Raw genomic sequence first — 18,104 nt, 5'->3', positions numbered from 1 at the left:
CAACCTCTTTCTCACAGATGAGACGTTGCTAGTCTTTCTCTACTCTATCATTTTTTACATGAAATATACTCGATTGATACGGCATCATTCCATTGACATATCAGTTCCTATTTGATTACTAAAGTTAAACAACGTTGAGCATGGTCAGTACTAAAATGAGCGACCATTTGGGAATTCCAGGTGCTGTATGTACTCTCCGCTTATCACGATATATATATATAAAACAAAAACACTAATAACTAACAAGATAAATGTGACTGTAGATCCCGCACACTTTTCCCACTTTAAAATAAATGTCTAACCAAAAGCATAGTTACCAGGTCACAATATTTGCGAAAGAAAACACGAATAACAAGAAATATTATGTAGGTATGACTTCCTTAGATTTCAAAACCCGATATTATGACCACAAAAGTACATTCAAAAATAAAAAAAACACCGAATGAAAACAACTCTAGCAAACAAATACTGGGAACTCAAAGAAAGCGGACGTTCGCCGGTAGTCAAATGGAAAATAGTAAGACAAAAAAACACATGTAGAAACCTAGACGATCCATGTAGATTACGCCTTCACGAAAAATTTGCTATCCTATACTTTAAAAAAACCCAAGATCTATTAAACTGTAGGAGAGAAATAGCGAACAACTGTGTTCACAGAATAAAATTTACTCTAGGATAGCTATACAAAATAACTTTAAAATTAACAATAACAATAGAAAATAAATAAATAAAATAAACATACATATACATAAATTATCATATATATATATATATATATATATATATATATATATATATAACTACTTCATTTACTCACATAAAATTAATATACGAAAGTATAGATTTATGCGTAAACTTTTAGTATTTACTTCAAAAGTGCTCAATACGTAGGTAGAGCTAGTTAGTAATTTATAAAATATATATGGCGATTAAGCTACACTGAATATTCGGCGTTTCATCCACTCTAGGATTCGTCAGGCTTATGCGCGAATTCTGTGGTTGGTTATCGTTTTTATATGGTCCTCTTCTGTTGAGGATTTTAGTTAGCCAATCAGCTTTCGAGTATCCACTGCACCCCTTCCTATCAGCCAATGGGCATGCATTTTATCGAACAAAGGATCTGTTTTAGAACTAGGTTAGTGGTTTAAGGCAGACATTTTTTTTTTTATATATATATAAATATACATATGTGTACATACATATATGCACATATACATACATATATATATATACATACATATATGTGTGATCGTTTATGTATATTCATGTTTATTTAATTTATTTATTTGTTTATTTTCTATTGTTTTTGTTAGTTTTAAAGCTATTTTGTATCGCTATCCTAGAGTAAGTTTTATTTTGTGAACACAGTTATTTGCTATTTCTCTTCTACAGTTTAATAGATTTTGGGGTTCTTTAAAGTACAGGATAGCAAATTTTTCATGAAAGCATAATTTACATGGGTCGTCTAAATGCCTACACGTGGTAGCTTGTCTTATTATTTTCCATTCGACTACTGGCGAATGTCCGCTTTCTTTGAGTTCCCAGTATTTATTCGCTAGTGTTGTTTTATACTGTGTTTTTATTGTTGAATGTACTTTTGTAGTCATAGTATCGGGGTTTGAAATCTAAGGAAGTCATGCCTATGTAATATTTCTTGTTATTCGGGTTTTCTTTTGCAAATATTGTTGCCTGATAAACTACGCTTTTTGTTAGACATTTATTTTGAACTGGGCAGAGTGTGCAGTGTCTACAGTTGCATTTATCTTGTTCGTTATTAGTATTTTTATTTATGGTATGGTTGTTCTTGTCCGGGGTTGGTTTGTTATTATCATTATTATTATTATTATTATTATTATTATAACAACAACAACAATAGAAAATAAACAAATATATAAATTAAATAAAACATGAATATACATAAACGATCACACATAATATGTATGTATATATATGTGTATGTATATGTGCATTCGCCCTTTGGAAGGTCTTGTTTTTAAAGGCGAATGAACTCTTTTTCTGGGTCAACGGGCAACTAGCACCGTGTATATTTGTGTGTGTGTGTGTGTATATGTGTATTGGGGTGGAGAGGGCTAGAGTGGATGAAACGCCAAATATTCAGTGTAGCTTAATCGGCATATATATTTTATAAATTACTATATATACACACACACATATATATATATATATATATATATATAATAATATATATTATATATATATATATATATATATAAATATATATATATATATATATAAATATATATATATATATATATATATATATATATATATATATATATATATATATATATATATATATATATATATATATATAAACCAACATAAAAAAAACACATTTAACCTAGTTTTAAATAGGTCAGAACACTAAATATCTACGCTCCCCGCTAAAATAGTACACACAAAGGAAGGGGTGAACCGGAGGTCAACTGGGCTTTTGTCCTATAAGTGCCTGCTCATTGGCTGATTGGGAAGGGTGCGGTGGAAACTAGAAAGCTGATTGGCTTACTAAAAACTCAATCGAATGTGCATATATAAAAACGCGAGCCTACCACAACTCCTCGCATGACCCTGATGAATCCTAGCATGCATGAAACGCGGAATATTCTGTGTAGCTTAATTGCCATATATGTTTCATAACTTATATATATATATATATATATATATATATATATACATATATATATATATATTGATTAAATAGAAATCAAATATGGCGCTATAAATTAACGTCTTCTCGTGGTTTCCTTCTTAAGAAGGATTCCAACATATTCTATAAGTAAGATCTTGTTACGCTTATAAGAGTGTCCATCCATTTCCTTTCATTATTATTTAAGGAAAAAAAATCTCCAACTGTTTCTTTTTTCTTTTTCTTTCTTTTTTTTTTAAGGAACATATATCTGTCTCTGATTAATATTTTGGCGAATTTACACCATTCAATGAAACGCGCAAGACACGCCATATTAACAATAAAACATTATCAGTGTGAAACAGGTACATCTTTTGTTTTGGAATGTTTACTAGCGATTTATATGCTCTGAAAGTGTAAATTCATTTTTATTGAGCTTAATTAATTGTGGCAATTTGGAAAAAAAAATTATAGAACATACACCCTAAAAGCATATATTTTTTTAATAATCAAATATATATATATATATATATATATATATATATATATATATATATATATATATATATATATATATATATATATTAGTGTTGGGACGATTAATCGGAATCGGGAATCGGAAAAATCGGAAAATTTGGGAGTATCGGAATCGGTAAAATTGATGCCTCTTTCCCGATGCCAAAACTATTCTGTTAATTGTTGTTTTTTTTTTGTTTAATTTTTGCTTAAATCAAAATCTTCCATTTCTGGTAATAATGACAAAACAATAAATATTTATTGATTTTAAATTACGAGTGAAGCTAAAATCGATAGTTCATCTACCACAAGTGTATTTTGACGTTTAGGAAAATATCTGCATATTTCACATGTGTTTTTACAAAAATCGGGGGGGGGGAACAACAATCTTAGAGTTAAATGATTAGAGATTCATAAAGAATCGGAATCGGAATCGGGAATTTATCACGGAATCGGTAATTGTATCGGAATCGGGAAAAATATTGGAATCGTCCCATCACTAATATATATATATATATATATATATATATATATATATATATATATATATATAGCTCTTATATTTAGCTCTTATGCGTAGATCATCGTATAACGATTTGATCACTGTCTGTCTGACGTAATGAACATTTAAATTAAAATGTTTAAAATTCAACGCTATTTCACACGGTTAATAGTAGCCGAATTGATACGGCCTCCGCTAATCGAGCCAGAGATGTCTCGTGTCGCGGGGTTCGAATCGTTCGACTGGTAGTAATCGTGATACCCTGCACTGAAGAATCCCGAAAGGATGAAACACTAGTGTCTGTAGGTATTTAATTATTATTATAATAAATAAATAAATAAATAAATAAATAAATAAATAATAATAATAATAATATATATATATATATATATATATATATATATATATATATATATATATATATTATTTCTCGGTTGTTAACTATACTAGATGATTACCCTCTATTCATATAACTTGCCACAACATAATGTTCACATATCTCACGTTATGAAAGCTGGATAAATGACATGGTATTTGTACGAATTAGGCCATGATGTCTACCTTTCGTTTCTCCTGTAGCGTAATTTTCCATTATCGTCTTGACATTCAATTGACACTTGGGACTGTTAAACGGAAATAATCACCTGGCGGACATTTTGTTTGAGGTGCTTGTTAATACTATTCGCTTAGCTTGTATTTGGTTTTCCCTCAATTTGGAATTAATCAGATTTTCCCTAGATCCCCAGCCACCTACTACGTAACAAAAAGAAAAACCTAAAAAGAAAAAAAGAAATTGATCGGACGTCTTTTTCTTTCTTCTCTCGGTGTTTTCCGACATAATGAGTTTTATTGGGTTGAAGCACGCCGACCTTTCATTTCCTTTTACGCTAATTGCAAAATGATTAATGGATTTATTTATGACTAGCAAAGCTACTCGGTGTTGTCCGGATCATGAACGACAAAATAGAAGTGTTAAAAAATGTTCATAGCATTTTCTTTTCTCTCTTAAATTTTCTCTCTCCATATCTACCTCTCTCCATCCACCCTCTCTATCGATCTATCTATTTATCTGCTTTTCTCTCATCCCCTCTCTATTCCTTACACTTTTCTCTTCCCCTTTCTCAGCTCAGAAGAATGTCCTTTCCTCTGCTCGAGGACAGAACAGTTTGCATTATTTACTTGCTATTATGTAAAAATGTTACATTGTAACAAATGAGGCACAAGGTCACCAAAGCTGTAGGGATCATGGGTATCGTTGGTTACCTTTGGTCTAAAATTATAAAAATATCTATCCTAATCTTAACTAGAATCATTTCAGTCACCACAATACCACATTTACCTTAGGAATCTTTCTACTTAAGGTATTCCCAAATTTGTTGGAAATCTTATTTTTTCAGAAATGTATTTATATACAAGGATTTCATTGAAATAAAATGAGAAGTAGGGAAAGAACAAAAAGTAAAATATTCGTTTAGTAAGACCTTTTCAACTCTTTCTAAATAATAGACCGCCCATTGTATTTTGGTTTGTTCAGAATCAAAAATAAGCAGCTCGATCTCTAAATAGGAGTGGGATCTAAGTAGGAAAATGAGAAATAGAATGGGTGGTGTCTTTCCAAGATAAATATAATTTGGGGGAGGCCGAGGACAAAAAAAATTGAAAGTGGGGAGTTGGCATCTTGGAGGATTCCTATTATCGAGTGAGGGTGTTAATTCATTAACTCAATTAGTTAAGAGGCAAAACGTACTGCTCAGGCAGGGATTAAGTATTCATATTTTAATCCTTCTCATACACACAAGCTCGCTACTTGTATCCACCTTATTCAAATAGCAAAAAATGTCATCTTTTTCCGTTTCTGAATTTTTTAGATATTATTTTGGGATGTTATTTTTTTTTTTTTTTTAATGTTATTTTTATAAAATAAAAATAATACTTAAGATGAAAACAGTAGTCCGAAAAATCCAAATAATACATAATCTTTTTCTATCACATCTAATCTAAACCTTCAGTCGCTGTTTTAAAAATACTGTCAGATTCAACTCCTTGGATTTGTCTTAGACGCAACATCAACACCACCATTCATGCTATAGCTAGAATTGCGAAAAACACCATTCATCTCTCCTTGTCCCGCGGCCTCCAGAATAGAATACAATTAACAACAGAGGATGTTCAGGATATATATACAACATATACTCCGAACGACCGGAGTTTGTGGCATTGGAATAAAGCGTGATCAAGCGTTTCTTTTAAAAGCATGCTACAGTACAGCGAATTTTCCATTCTGGAAATGAATTGTATGACATTGAGAATCAACGCAACGCGAGGTCATAGAGAACTCAGACTTGTTGAGATGACTCGTACTTGATGTTCAACTCCATTCGGAGCAGATCTCCTCCTCCAATCACTAGAACCGTTTTACGAATTGATCCTTATCGAGTTCCTTTCTAGAAGATTGCGAAAGGTCAATTGTTTGAGGAAGCTTTTTGAGTGCGGCCCAGCATTTTAAGGACTGCAATTTACTCCTCGCTTTGTGATGACTCTCGACTGAAGGGCCAAAAATGAGGTTGGAAAAGGCATTTTAGACCGTACGCACATTGTTCTGTCAGGGTTCAACTCAGGAAAGCCAGCCTCTCAGATCGTTTATGATACGTCAAGGTGGGCGTCCCCGAGCCTACCTCACACGGATGTTGAATACAGACCTGTTTGCAAACAAGATCATTCAAAAGTGTGAGTAAATATGCGTTGTTAGCCATCTTTAATCACACTATCTAAAAATTGCCTATCCTCCTCTTAACTAGAATTAGCAATTGCCATAATACCAAATTTACTCCAGGAGACGTTCTAATTAAATTTCATGAATGGTTAAAAATGTTATTAAAAATAATTATGTCCATATACAATAATTTCATTGATGAAAATCATAGAGTGGGGAAAAAATAAAGAATGAAAAAATTTGGTTAGTAAGACCCTCCAAATACTTTGATCTTAGCCAAGAGGCACAGAAACGATCCCTACACTCAGTGGCATAGCATCAGTTTTTGCCGCCCGGGGCGGTCGGAAAATCCCCCCCCTCACTGCATATAAGTACCTGTTTTGCCCCCCATCCCCACCTGCTACTGGCATATGACAACCTGTTTAAACCTTCAAAATTCCAAAAAGCCCTCAAAATATTTATTTTCATTGAACTAAAGTAAGTTAAATTAATGTACGAAAGGTTAAATTTAAAAATAATTGTTTGTGCTTTTTCGGCAAGATTTTCAAGGTGAGCATATGCAATCGCATGAAACAAAATGAAAGTCGAATAAAACAAAAGAAAATATCATTTTTAGCCGAGGGTGTTAGTCTAAAATTCTCACAATACTATTATAATTATCTGTATCTTGTTTTTTTTTGGGGGGGGGTGCATTAAAACAAATCAATCTACTACATATCTATGACATTGTCAGTAGTAATAACCGGGCAAATATTTATGATTAGGGTAAACACATGAACATTGTTTGGTAGAGAGAACGTATAGAATAGTTAAGAATACATTCACATCCGTTCTTAAGTTAAGAATTTTTTTCTATATAGTTACTGTTATTTAGAAACTCATGTTTAAAATGGAGAGCGGGACTTTGTTAACTATACTGTTCCTATACCGCTTTATTTTGCATGACAATCCTTAATTATTTTCAATTGTTTATGAAATATTCAAATAGCATTTTGCCAACTAATGACAAATGAAAATCGGCTTTGTTTTAAAAGAGAAATGCATCTTTAGCTGTTTCATTATTTTCAATCAATTAAAAAGAAAACATTCGAGAAAAATATTTAGCCCCTCCCCCGTATATGTAATATATGGCCCTCCCACACAAATACTAAGAATATTTTTTGTTTGCGAAAATATATGCAGACATGAGAATGTTTTAGAGGAATTCGGAAAAAAAAAAGACGAAAACAAATCACTTATTAAATATTTAGAAATTTAAAAGGAATTGGAATCTGAATCGGGAATCGTATCAGATCACAAATTTAAGACAGAATCGGTAATTGAATCGGAATCGGGAAAAAATTTGGAATCATCCGATCACTAGTATATACACATATATACATATATATTACATAAATAAATAAATAAATAACAGTAAAATTTCAAATTTTTTGTTAGCTTTTATTTATTTTTATTTATTTTTTCGATTTTCTATTTTTAACCTCTCAAAATGCCGCCCCCTGGTATGTACCATTCGTAAAATAGGGACACATTTTTCCGATTCCAATACCTCTAAAAGTTCCGATTTTTTAAAAACTTTTCGGTATAAAATTTAAGATATTTTGTTAGTTTTTATTTATTTTTTTTATTTTCTATTTTTTACCCCCTCAAAATGCCACCCCGCTGACATGGTCCGCTCATAAAATAGAGACACATTTTTCTGATTCCGATACCTCCAAAAGTTCCGATTTTTTTACAACCTTTTCGGTAAAAAAATTCCGATTTCTTTGTTAGTTTTTATTTATTTCTTCTATTTTCTATTTTTAACCTCTCAAAATGCCACCTCTGACGTGTGCCACTCATAAAATAAGGACACATTTTTCTGATTCCGATATCTCTAAAAGTCCCGATGTTTTACAGGATTGAAAGAAAACTTAACTTGACCATAGCAAAGAAATTCAAAACAGGAGCTGGAAATTCTCTTTCTAGATATATAATATCTAGATGAATGAAAGAAATGGGATTTTCTTCTAAAAGAAGCCATTTTTATCTCAGATGAACATCAATGATAGAAAGAGCTTTTCTTGTATTATGGCAAGAAAGATACAGACTGGTTCAGGAATGTTTTCTGGTCAGATGGAATAAGGTTTTATCTTGTTAGTGATCCTCCCAAATGGTGCATTCGAAGAACTGGATAAAAATTTTCGCCAAGTTGCATAAAAATGACAAACTAAATAATGGTATAGGGAACATTTACTGTAGCAGGAGTTGGGGAACTTATTAGATGTGAGAAGTCAATCAATGCAAAGGTATACATTCGAATATTAGAAACAGTACTGTTACCAAGTATTCAGAAGCTGGGAATATCCCAGAACATTATTTTTCAACATGATAATGCACCAGCACACACTGCTAAAGTCACAAAAAATGGTTTTCTGATAATTCAACTGATGTGAAGTTTTGGCCAATCGAGAATATTTGGTTCATAATATCTCATGCATTGGCTGAAAAAACTTTTTTGAACAATGACAAACTGTGGGAAGCTGTGTAAAGCGAATGGAATAACATCTCCTCTTCAGTGTTCCACTTTGGTTGAGAGTATGTCTAAAAGGATTGATATTATAAAGAAATCAAAAGGGAATGCGATTCCATACTAAGCCTTTATTAAAGTAAATGTCTTGTTCTGTGTTATTAGTCTCATTTAAGTTTCCTTGTTCAATTGTTCTTTGTTCGATATAGCTTTTAGTGTAATAAAATGTATAAAATTTGTTTGGCCCATTTTTCTTTTTTTTTTTTTTTGCTCACAAGTGTATCTGCCAGGATCGTCGGAATGATGAGTGCAAGTAAGTCAGCAAGGTAGATGAAAAGCTTTATCGTGTACATGCCTCGGTTGGTTGAACGTGATTAATGAATGCAAGTGGGTTTGCACGATCGTTTTAGTTCTTAGTCTACATGTGTATCCGCAGAGGCCAAGTGAGTCTGCACTGGTTGGATGCGTCATTCGTGTTACAGAATGAATTGTCGAGATTGGTGGTACACTATGGTCAAAATCAGTTGTGTGATGCTTACAAGTGAGTATACAGGGCCACGTACAAGTGAGTCCATACTGGTGTTGGAGCATATTGTTCAAAGTGATTGGATCCTTGAACTTTGAGTGAATCATCGAACGTCCAGTCATTGAATTTTTTAGTGTGTGTGTGTGTGTGTGTGTGTGTGCGTGCGTGTGTGTGTGTGTGTGTGTGTGTTGCAGCTTAACTCGTCTTAAACTGGTGCAATTTCTTCCATAGTTATTGTTCATGGATATCTGGGAATTTGATGTTGCTAAATGAATGTCCGTGAAAGTTTGATCGTCGCATCTATTGATGGAGAGAGTCAATAGGCTTTGAAGGGTGTTGTTGCTGCTTGCTTAGCTAGATTTTTTACATTCAGTATGAAGTCAACAGCTCGGTGTTGGTTCTAAGCTGAGTTTGTCATGGTTGGTCACGTCAAAGTAGAATGTCTTCTTCTTCAGCTGCGGCTTAGATCCAAGGATGATGTCTGATGTTCGGCCATCTTCTCTGTCAGTCGTTTTACCTGTGTCCAGATATCAGAGTCGCCACTTGTTACGGGGAGGAAGGGCCAAAGATGTTAATCGACCTTACAACTAATAAAATAGACATAAGGCAAAGAAGTAACAGCAGTAGCAAAGAAGGATGACAAACATAGATGATTAGTGAAAGACAATGTGTCTTGTGCTTTATTTTTTACCAAGAAAAATGGTAAAATGTACAGCAATGGATTCAGGATCAGCCAGAGCGAGAACAGGCATCTTGCAAGGTTGAAATTCTTGGATCATTGAGGTAGGAACTGGTAGCCGGACGTCAGTGGGAACTGAAACAGGTAATTGAATGTCAGTGGGCACTGGTACCTATGGCATATTTCTGGAAGAGTCATGTTTCAATCGACGGCATGTTTTTGTTAACAAACGTGTGAGTGTTTAGCTGGCACTCTGCAACAGATCTACTGACAACTGAGTTTGAAAAGGCAATTCCCTCAATTCCTGTGCATGCTCCACTTTTTTTTTTTAATTAGCCTACTTGTTCACTATCATTAACAATAAGAATATATTATTTTTATTTTCGTGCATCTGTGTTTGCCATTATTCTTTTAAGCATAGCATAAATACAACAGAAGAACATAGATGCCCAACTGACAGCTAAGAGATATCATCCTTTCAGACATGCCGGCAGACAAGTCGCACCTGATAGCAAGAAGTATGAGAAGGAAGCTGTTGTCTAAATGAAATTTAGTTTACATTTCTCTTGTCCACCAAGTTTAAGTCATGAATATTCAACAGTTTTTGTTTTATTGCCATTCAATTGAGTCTTTGTTTTATTGCCATTCATTGAGATTCAGCATGCCAAACTGTGAATAACTTTGACTGGCTTCTCTCTTGGTACAATCTTGATTTAGATGCGATGACCATCTTCATTTCAGGAATAGTAAGAGATTGTTTTGATAGTTTGATGAACAATTTTTTATGTAATCCTACATATAATACTCTGGGAGTTGGGGAGGTGAAGCCTATTCAGGATCATGCCCCCCTGTTCATGGAACGATCACTAAAGTAACCCCCATCTATCATTAAGCAATAATAAAACAAAGACTATTGGACATACATAACTGAAATTTGGTGGGACAAATCAGGGATAAATTCAAGTTTATTTTTACCAAATAAGGTTGAATTTCCAAAAAGGAATGTGAATTTTTTTTAACGATTTTATGCGTGGTATGTTTTTAGAGTCACCTGTGTCTGCATGTGGTCAACCTATTCGATAGTATCCTATTGTAAGCATTCTTCTTTTTTGTTACTTTTCGTCATTAATTTTATTTTGTATTTATTTTTTTTAGGGTGAAATAAAAGCAGAAAAAGAACTTCCAGAAAGGTTGAACATGTTTTCTGACGACGTGCCCAATACGAGTGCTGGAACCTATGGGGCACATGTTGAAACTCCCCTTGGACAGAAACTACAAACTTTGGAATTTCAATTTTATGGAAATATGCGCCGAAAACGAATGACAGACCTTGTTTGTTATTGAAACAGAAAAGTGGAAGAATTTTTTTCTTTTTCTTTTCTTCACTTTTAACCTTTGACCCTTTGAATTCTCAGTGTTTCTTCACAATCGGACCGCCATGAAAAAAAAAGCATTTAATTATTATTTTATTTCTTTTGAATAGGCTTTATCAACTACATTAAATTAATTAAATTAAATTAGTCAAATTTTAAAAATCAAAATAGCAGTCGATTTGATACATTTCTATTTGATTCAGGCTAGCCTATTTTTTCGTTAGTTTTATTCATTATGCTATTGGCTCAAATCTATCTTTTCAGATTTCGTTTTTTGTACTTATGTAGTATAAGGACCATGCAATCCTTAGAATTTTCTGAACAGTAAAACACCAGAACGTATCGAACGAACATTTTTATTTTTTTTTATTTTGTGCAAACGCTGATCAGTTTTTTTTTTATGAAAAATATATTATTTCTGTTATTACGAAGATGAATTAGTAAAAAATTAATTGAAAAATGAAAATAGTCTTTCTGTTGTTACGAAGATAATACAATGAATAGTTATTAAATGTTTTATTACAAAACTTTAAGGAAAATATTCAAATCAAGATATAAAAAACACTCATTGTAAGGTAAGTTTCATGAATAAATATTTATTTTTTGAATAACAAAAAACTGATAGCAAGCAAAAATAAATTGATTTTTTTTTTCTTTTTTATAACTTTTTTTTTCAGCTCAAGATAAATATTTTTTTATTTTTAATTAATTATTTTTAATTTTTTTAATTATTTTTTAATAATAAACCAATGATAGTAAAGTAATGCTTTCTTAAATTACGTTGGCTCGGTATTTCGGCACTTTTCAGTGTTTTACATAATCTGCCGAGAAAAGTTGGACGATAATAATAATAACTGAGCTCAGTTTTTATTCTGCATAGGTACCCAGTTTATATTTTTTGGTTAAACCTCTTTTAAGTGAGGGAAAGACATACTTTTGAAGTGCCAGTGTTATTTAGCAGAAAACCAAACGATGCTATATTATTTAGATCGAAATCGATCCATAATTTCCTAAATAAATTTATTAAAAAATTACTTTTTGAATTACACTTTCTGTAAAGTAATTTACCCTTCCCACAAATATAATAATGCTTATATTCTGTGAACCTGCTTCAGCTTATTTTTTTTACAAATGGCTAGATAAGATCTGTACTCATTTTGTTTGAACACAATCTCTTCCTCGATTTTTGTCATAACTTTCTTCTTTGAAAATCAATATCGAATGTAGGTTTATCAGTTCTTTTTACAAATCATTGCATGTTGTTAAGAACAATAAAATGTAATTGGATTTAATTCCTTCCAGAAAATATATTGTTTGATAAGAATAATTTTCTAATGTAAACCATCTTAAAAAAGAAATAGAATAATTATTGGGTGTTTTTTTTTTTATATAGCAGTTTGAAGATTCAAAGTGCTTAATTATTATTTTATTTAGTTTAAACCGTCTAATAGTCATAAACTTTTAGAATCTCTGTGCATTTCTATGACGCCATCTATTATATAAAATTAGTTAACGATGCATATATAAAGCATTCACTGATTGGCTGTTAGCACAGCTACAAAAATAGGTGGTCATCCACTTTTGGATCTGGCCAGGATGCTGCAATTCATGACTAACATCAAAACTTTTAGATTTTCAGTTTGATGCTCAACAAACTGAGCTGTTTGAGCTGCCCATACATCAACGCACTACACTATAATAGCGAAATTTGGAAAACGAAAAAATCGATTAAAAAGAAAAAGCAATGCTATCTATTGACATTTTGTGTCAATTTCAATTAAAAGTAATGATATCTACTTAATTGGCATGTCAGAAATACTTAAATATTACATCATTATTTAATAAAAACGTGAGTTTTCAATCTTTATCATAAAAAAAAAAACAGCGCCATATTTCTTTGGGGATATATGACCATAACAAGGGAAGTAGCTCAGTTATGCTAAAAACGACGCAAAATGCACCATTTTAAAATAAAATTGGTAATATTTACACGCTATTTCCTCCCCTTGGAACTATCTACTTTTGTTTTGTTTTTTTGTTTTTTTTTTGGTTTTGTTTTTTTAGCCAAACATGTGAATTTCGCTAATTTTTGTCAAAAATGTTTTCCTTAATAATTTTTCTTTTTTTTACCTTATTGTTTTTCGTAATTTTTGGATACTGTAACATGACAATTAAGTAGAGACCATTGGTTTATCTTGAAATTTAATATTAAAAATTTTGAATTTCGCTATTATAGTGCAATTGCATCCATACATCTTATAATGGTAAGCATTTTGTAATTGTACTGACTTAAGGATAGTCAAGTGCTGGTATCTAGTTAAGATGGCGTTTATCTCAAAAATGTTCCCAAGTGAATAAAATCTCTAATTCTCTGGTTCAAAAAAGGTTCATTTTTTTTTTTAAATTTTAATCGATTTTCTATTTGTATTTCTTTCAAGGAAAGAAAAATAAATATTTTTTCTTGACAATACCTTTGAGATGAGATATTGTTATTTACGTGTTTGGCATGTTTAAGACTCATTTTGGGTGTTGCTATGTTAACAGCATTAAAACTGTTGTACTCTCCGACCTTCTTCACGTTGTTTTTCTTGTGGTTGGTAACCTTATCAGTAATTTCATATTGAACTTTTTATTTTGAAGGACAAAAGTAACACTAGTAAAGAAAGTAACACTGATATATAAAAAAAACAAAAAAACTAAAACTCTAAAAAAATAGTAACAGTAGTACAAAAAGTGAAAATAAAAAAGAAACACTGGTAAAAAAAAAAGTAATATTGTTGAAAAATAAAAAAGTAACTGGTAAAAAATAATTGTAAAAAAGTAACAATGGTAAAAAATGTAACACCAATAAAAAATTTTTTAAGCAATGTCAGTAAAAAAAAACCTAATACTGTTAAAAAGAAAAAGGTTAAACTGGTAGAAAAAAAGTAACACTGGTAAAACAAGACATCACTGTAAAATTAGTAACACTGTTAAAAGAAATATTAATACTGGTAAAAAATGCAATTCTTTTTTTTTTTTTTTTTTTTTACTGATCAGCAAGTTAAGATAGTTGTTTCAATCTGTTTTGTTGATATCAGCTTTTTGCTGATAGGATAAGATACTCACCGAAGAGACCCTGCCAAAGTTTTCCAACATCCCTAGTGAAAGTGACATAATAAATCCCACAAGACTTGAACATCCACTTGATCACTACCACCTCCCAGTGTAGCACTATGGGGACAGATTCTTTGATTTCAGCAAATTATCCAGATGATGATTTTTCACAGCATCAATTTGTTTCCTTTCCTCTCTTGCTGCTGTTATCTTTTTGATAAAGGAAGTCATAAATGTTATTAATAGAGAACAGCATAAGGTAGGGAAATTTCCAAGGCTTTCATTGCTCTTTTCAAGTGTACATCATCCCTCACCATCCTGCATAGGGAAGGGGGTGCTATCAGAAGCCGGTTCTTTTCTCTTCTATGGTCCAGAGAAAGGAAAAGAAATATCTGATCAGCTTATTCATTACTGACAACTTCCTGTCTGTGGCGTAACTTTCTGTGCATGTAACTTAAACTCAACTTCTAATAAAAAGTTTACTCTTTACTTAATGATTTAAAAGTTTTGAAACATAGTAACTATTTTTTTCTTTCCTATATTGTCCCTTGGTTTGAACGGTGAAACACTGTTGTAGATTGCTTTCATTCTGTGTTTTATACGTTTTATATAGATGTTTAGTATCAGTTATATGTTTTTTCACCAAAGATCTATTAAATAAAAAATTGAAAATTTCTCATAGTTTACCAACTATGATAAAAGGAAACTGTAAAGGGCTAGAGAGTGCCACAGTCAAAGCGTTGTTACCGAGATGAGGAGAATGTTTTTCGATTTATATTTTTAAAAAACTTTTTTTTAAATAAATTAAACTAAGACAAAATAAATAAATAAATTGTATCAATTGTATTGTATTTGTTATTATTTTATTTAACTGTTGCATTATGGGAGAACAGCCAATCATCATAAATATTTTTGTTGTATTTGGATTATTCAAACTACTATTCTCATCTTGGATATTATTTGCAGAATGTTTCAGCCAATATAACATCTGACTTTCTTCAAGTGCGTCCTGTCATACTCAGGAATCATAACGGAACTTGTACAGAATTTCAGCCATAACCAGGCAGAAGTCTTAAGTTATTCATAATTGTATTTGTATGACATAGAATTTTCAAAACCCACCATACTCCAATAACAAGCATGTTAAGAGGGTATGATCACAAGGATTTGGGCAATGATATTTATCATCAGGAATGATAAGAAACAAACCAATCAGATGTCAGAATCGTTTTATGAAATATACTGACTCTTTTTAAGTTCTTCAGTGATAGCTTTCTGTCTTGTCACGAAAAGACCACTGCCCTCTGCTGATCCTGAGTGAATTAATTCTTTACCTGGAAAAGTTTCTCTGACAGGATTTATGCTGCCATTTTTTGCTTGGAGACCTAGTTAGAAATATCAATCAAGAATCTGTTCTCAACAATCAGCCTGATGAATGTGGAGCCAGGAACTGATCCAATGCCTGTCAGACTAAGGTACATCACCTGGGTAGTACCTAGGAAATCCACTCTTCCAGGCCTTAACACCCGGTTTTCGAGTGGAGTAAGTTCATAGCTTACTGCCTGAAGTGCCTCTATTAGTGAATATCCAGTCAATTTTTGCTAGGTCAGAATGCTCCTTCTTTAAAGGAACTGACTTGGTATGGTACACCCCACCTTCCAACCTTGTGTCACATCCTGCTTTGGTGGGAAGTAAGTAAATATCTGCCCTTTTAATATACCAAAAATATTGCAAGCTTCTCTGACTGGATTTATGTTATCATTATTTACTTTATATTTTTTGGCTTGGGGCAACTACATTTTTTTTTTTTTTTCAAGAATGGCTCTACACTCAAGAAATGATTAAAAAAATGCTCGAAAAGTATTCTACAGAATTCAACCAATGAAGCAGGAAGCATTTTTAGGAATGTGTTATTGAGTGATACTACTAATGATAAACATGTTTATGTCCCAAAATTATTTGTCACAATAGCATAAAATTTTGCATGAAGCAAGCAGATATGTCACAATTACTTAGAGTACTATTATTGCTACTTCTATTAATAATTATACAAGTAGTTATATATACTTCCCTGGCACAGTCCTGATTAGGTGTCATTCCAATCAAGAATATGCTCAAAGTTTGGGTTATTTTGGAGTAATTGATAACCTTGCATTTTTCAGTCTGAGGTATGGTTCCATGCAGTTCTAGGAGGTTCACCTTAGCAGGATTTATTTTCTCTCTTTGAAATTATTTTATTGCTAATCATTTGAAGCATCCATACTAGGTAGTGCCAACTGGATTGCACAGGCATTTTTTCCTAGCATGCTGGCTTTTCAAAATTTTATCTGACCTTGTGTCTAACTTTCTGTAAAGGTAGATACTTACTGTCATTATTATTATTATTATTAATGATGATGATGATGATATCATTATTAATGTTATTGTTATTATTAATATTGTTATTTGTGGTGATAGTAGTAGTAGTAGTAGTAGTAGTAGTAGATTTTTACTTCTCCAGAAGGTGAGGTAATGTTTTGAAAAATTAGCATACTAGACAAAGTGCACTCTGGCCTACTTTAAAATTTCAATTTTCTAAGAATTATTGAATGTATTATGGCAGTCTTTTAATTTATAAAAACTAGAAAAAGTGAGCCTTTCATTTACTTTCAGCATCCTTGTAATTCTCGCATCTTCCTTTATTTTGTTCTTAAATCTTCACATTCTATGATCGATGTTTCTGATAAGAGAAGAACTGCTGTTTTCTGGGTCGGACCCTGACCATCTAACACTTTTCGTTTGCTAGTTTTTAACCTTAAAGTAGTAGTATTTTTAGCTCCTTACATCAAGCGGCTTCATGCCTTGTCTGAAGCGATTTCCATTAAAAACAAAATCGAAGGTTTTGAATATTTCTCATAATTCTATGCTTCCATATGTTATGTATTTTTTTTTTCATGTAAAATAAACTTGAAATCAGGTGTTCTTTTTTAATAAACACTTTTGAAAACTTGGATATCATTGTGTATACTCTTTATTTGAAATAAGGTTTGCAAACTATATATATCTTTTTAAAAAATTAATGATTTTTAGTTTAATGAATACTTCTAGAAGCCTTTAACTTACATTTTGTGGTTACACCGGATTCCAAAAACATCTCAGATTCAATATGGATGCTAAAGCAATAATTCTGAAAAATTTGTCTTAGTGTAACCACTCCTTGTCATTGGAAGATATAATGGTACTTATACAGAATAAGGAATGTACTATCATTTGAATCATTCAGGCAGTTTACAGAAAACGCCAGACGGGGTTTTGTGATTAAAAAAAAAAATCTTTTGCACAAACGCTAACCAATTATTTAAAAGACAAATATATTATTTCTGTCAGTATGAATCTAATTTAATGAACAATTAATTGAAAATTGAAAACCATTTCAGTGAAAAATTAATTGAAAAATCAATTATTATTTGATTAATTATTGAACAATTTTTACAAAAATTTTAAAGAACTAAAATTCAAATAAAGAAAAATACTCATTGTAAGGTAAGTTTCATGAATAAATAT

The 18,104-nt window shown here is 31.7% G+C and overlaps 1 protein-coding gene across 3 annotated transcripts in view; it reads left to right on the top strand.

Moving 5' to 3' along the window:
- LOC145279844 (ciliary microtubule inner protein 5-like) overlaps positions 1-17,553 on the top strand; it is a 135,966-nt gene extending 118,413 nt beyond the window's left edge. For all 3 annotated transcript variants that reach the window (XM_080131287.1, XM_080131286.1, XM_080131285.1), the window contains exon 4: positions 11,248-17,553. In XM_080131287.1, coding sequence (XP_079987413.1) covers positions 11,248-11,436 — 189 coding nt within the window. In that variant the 3' untranslated portion in view covers positions 11,437-17,553. The remainder of the gene's footprint in view (positions 1-11,247) is intronic.
- Positions 17,554-18,104: the final 551 nt, after the last annotated feature.

Source organism: Euprymna scolopes, chromosome 7 (assembly GCF_053919585.1).
Source record: "Euprymna scolopes isolate OS-2025 chromosome 7, ASM5391958v1, whole genome shotgun sequence".
NCBI lineage: Eukaryota > Metazoa > Mollusca > Cephalopoda > Sepiida > Sepiolidae > Euprymna > Euprymna scolopes.
This window is presented reverse-complemented; position numbering and strand designations above follow the sequence as displayed.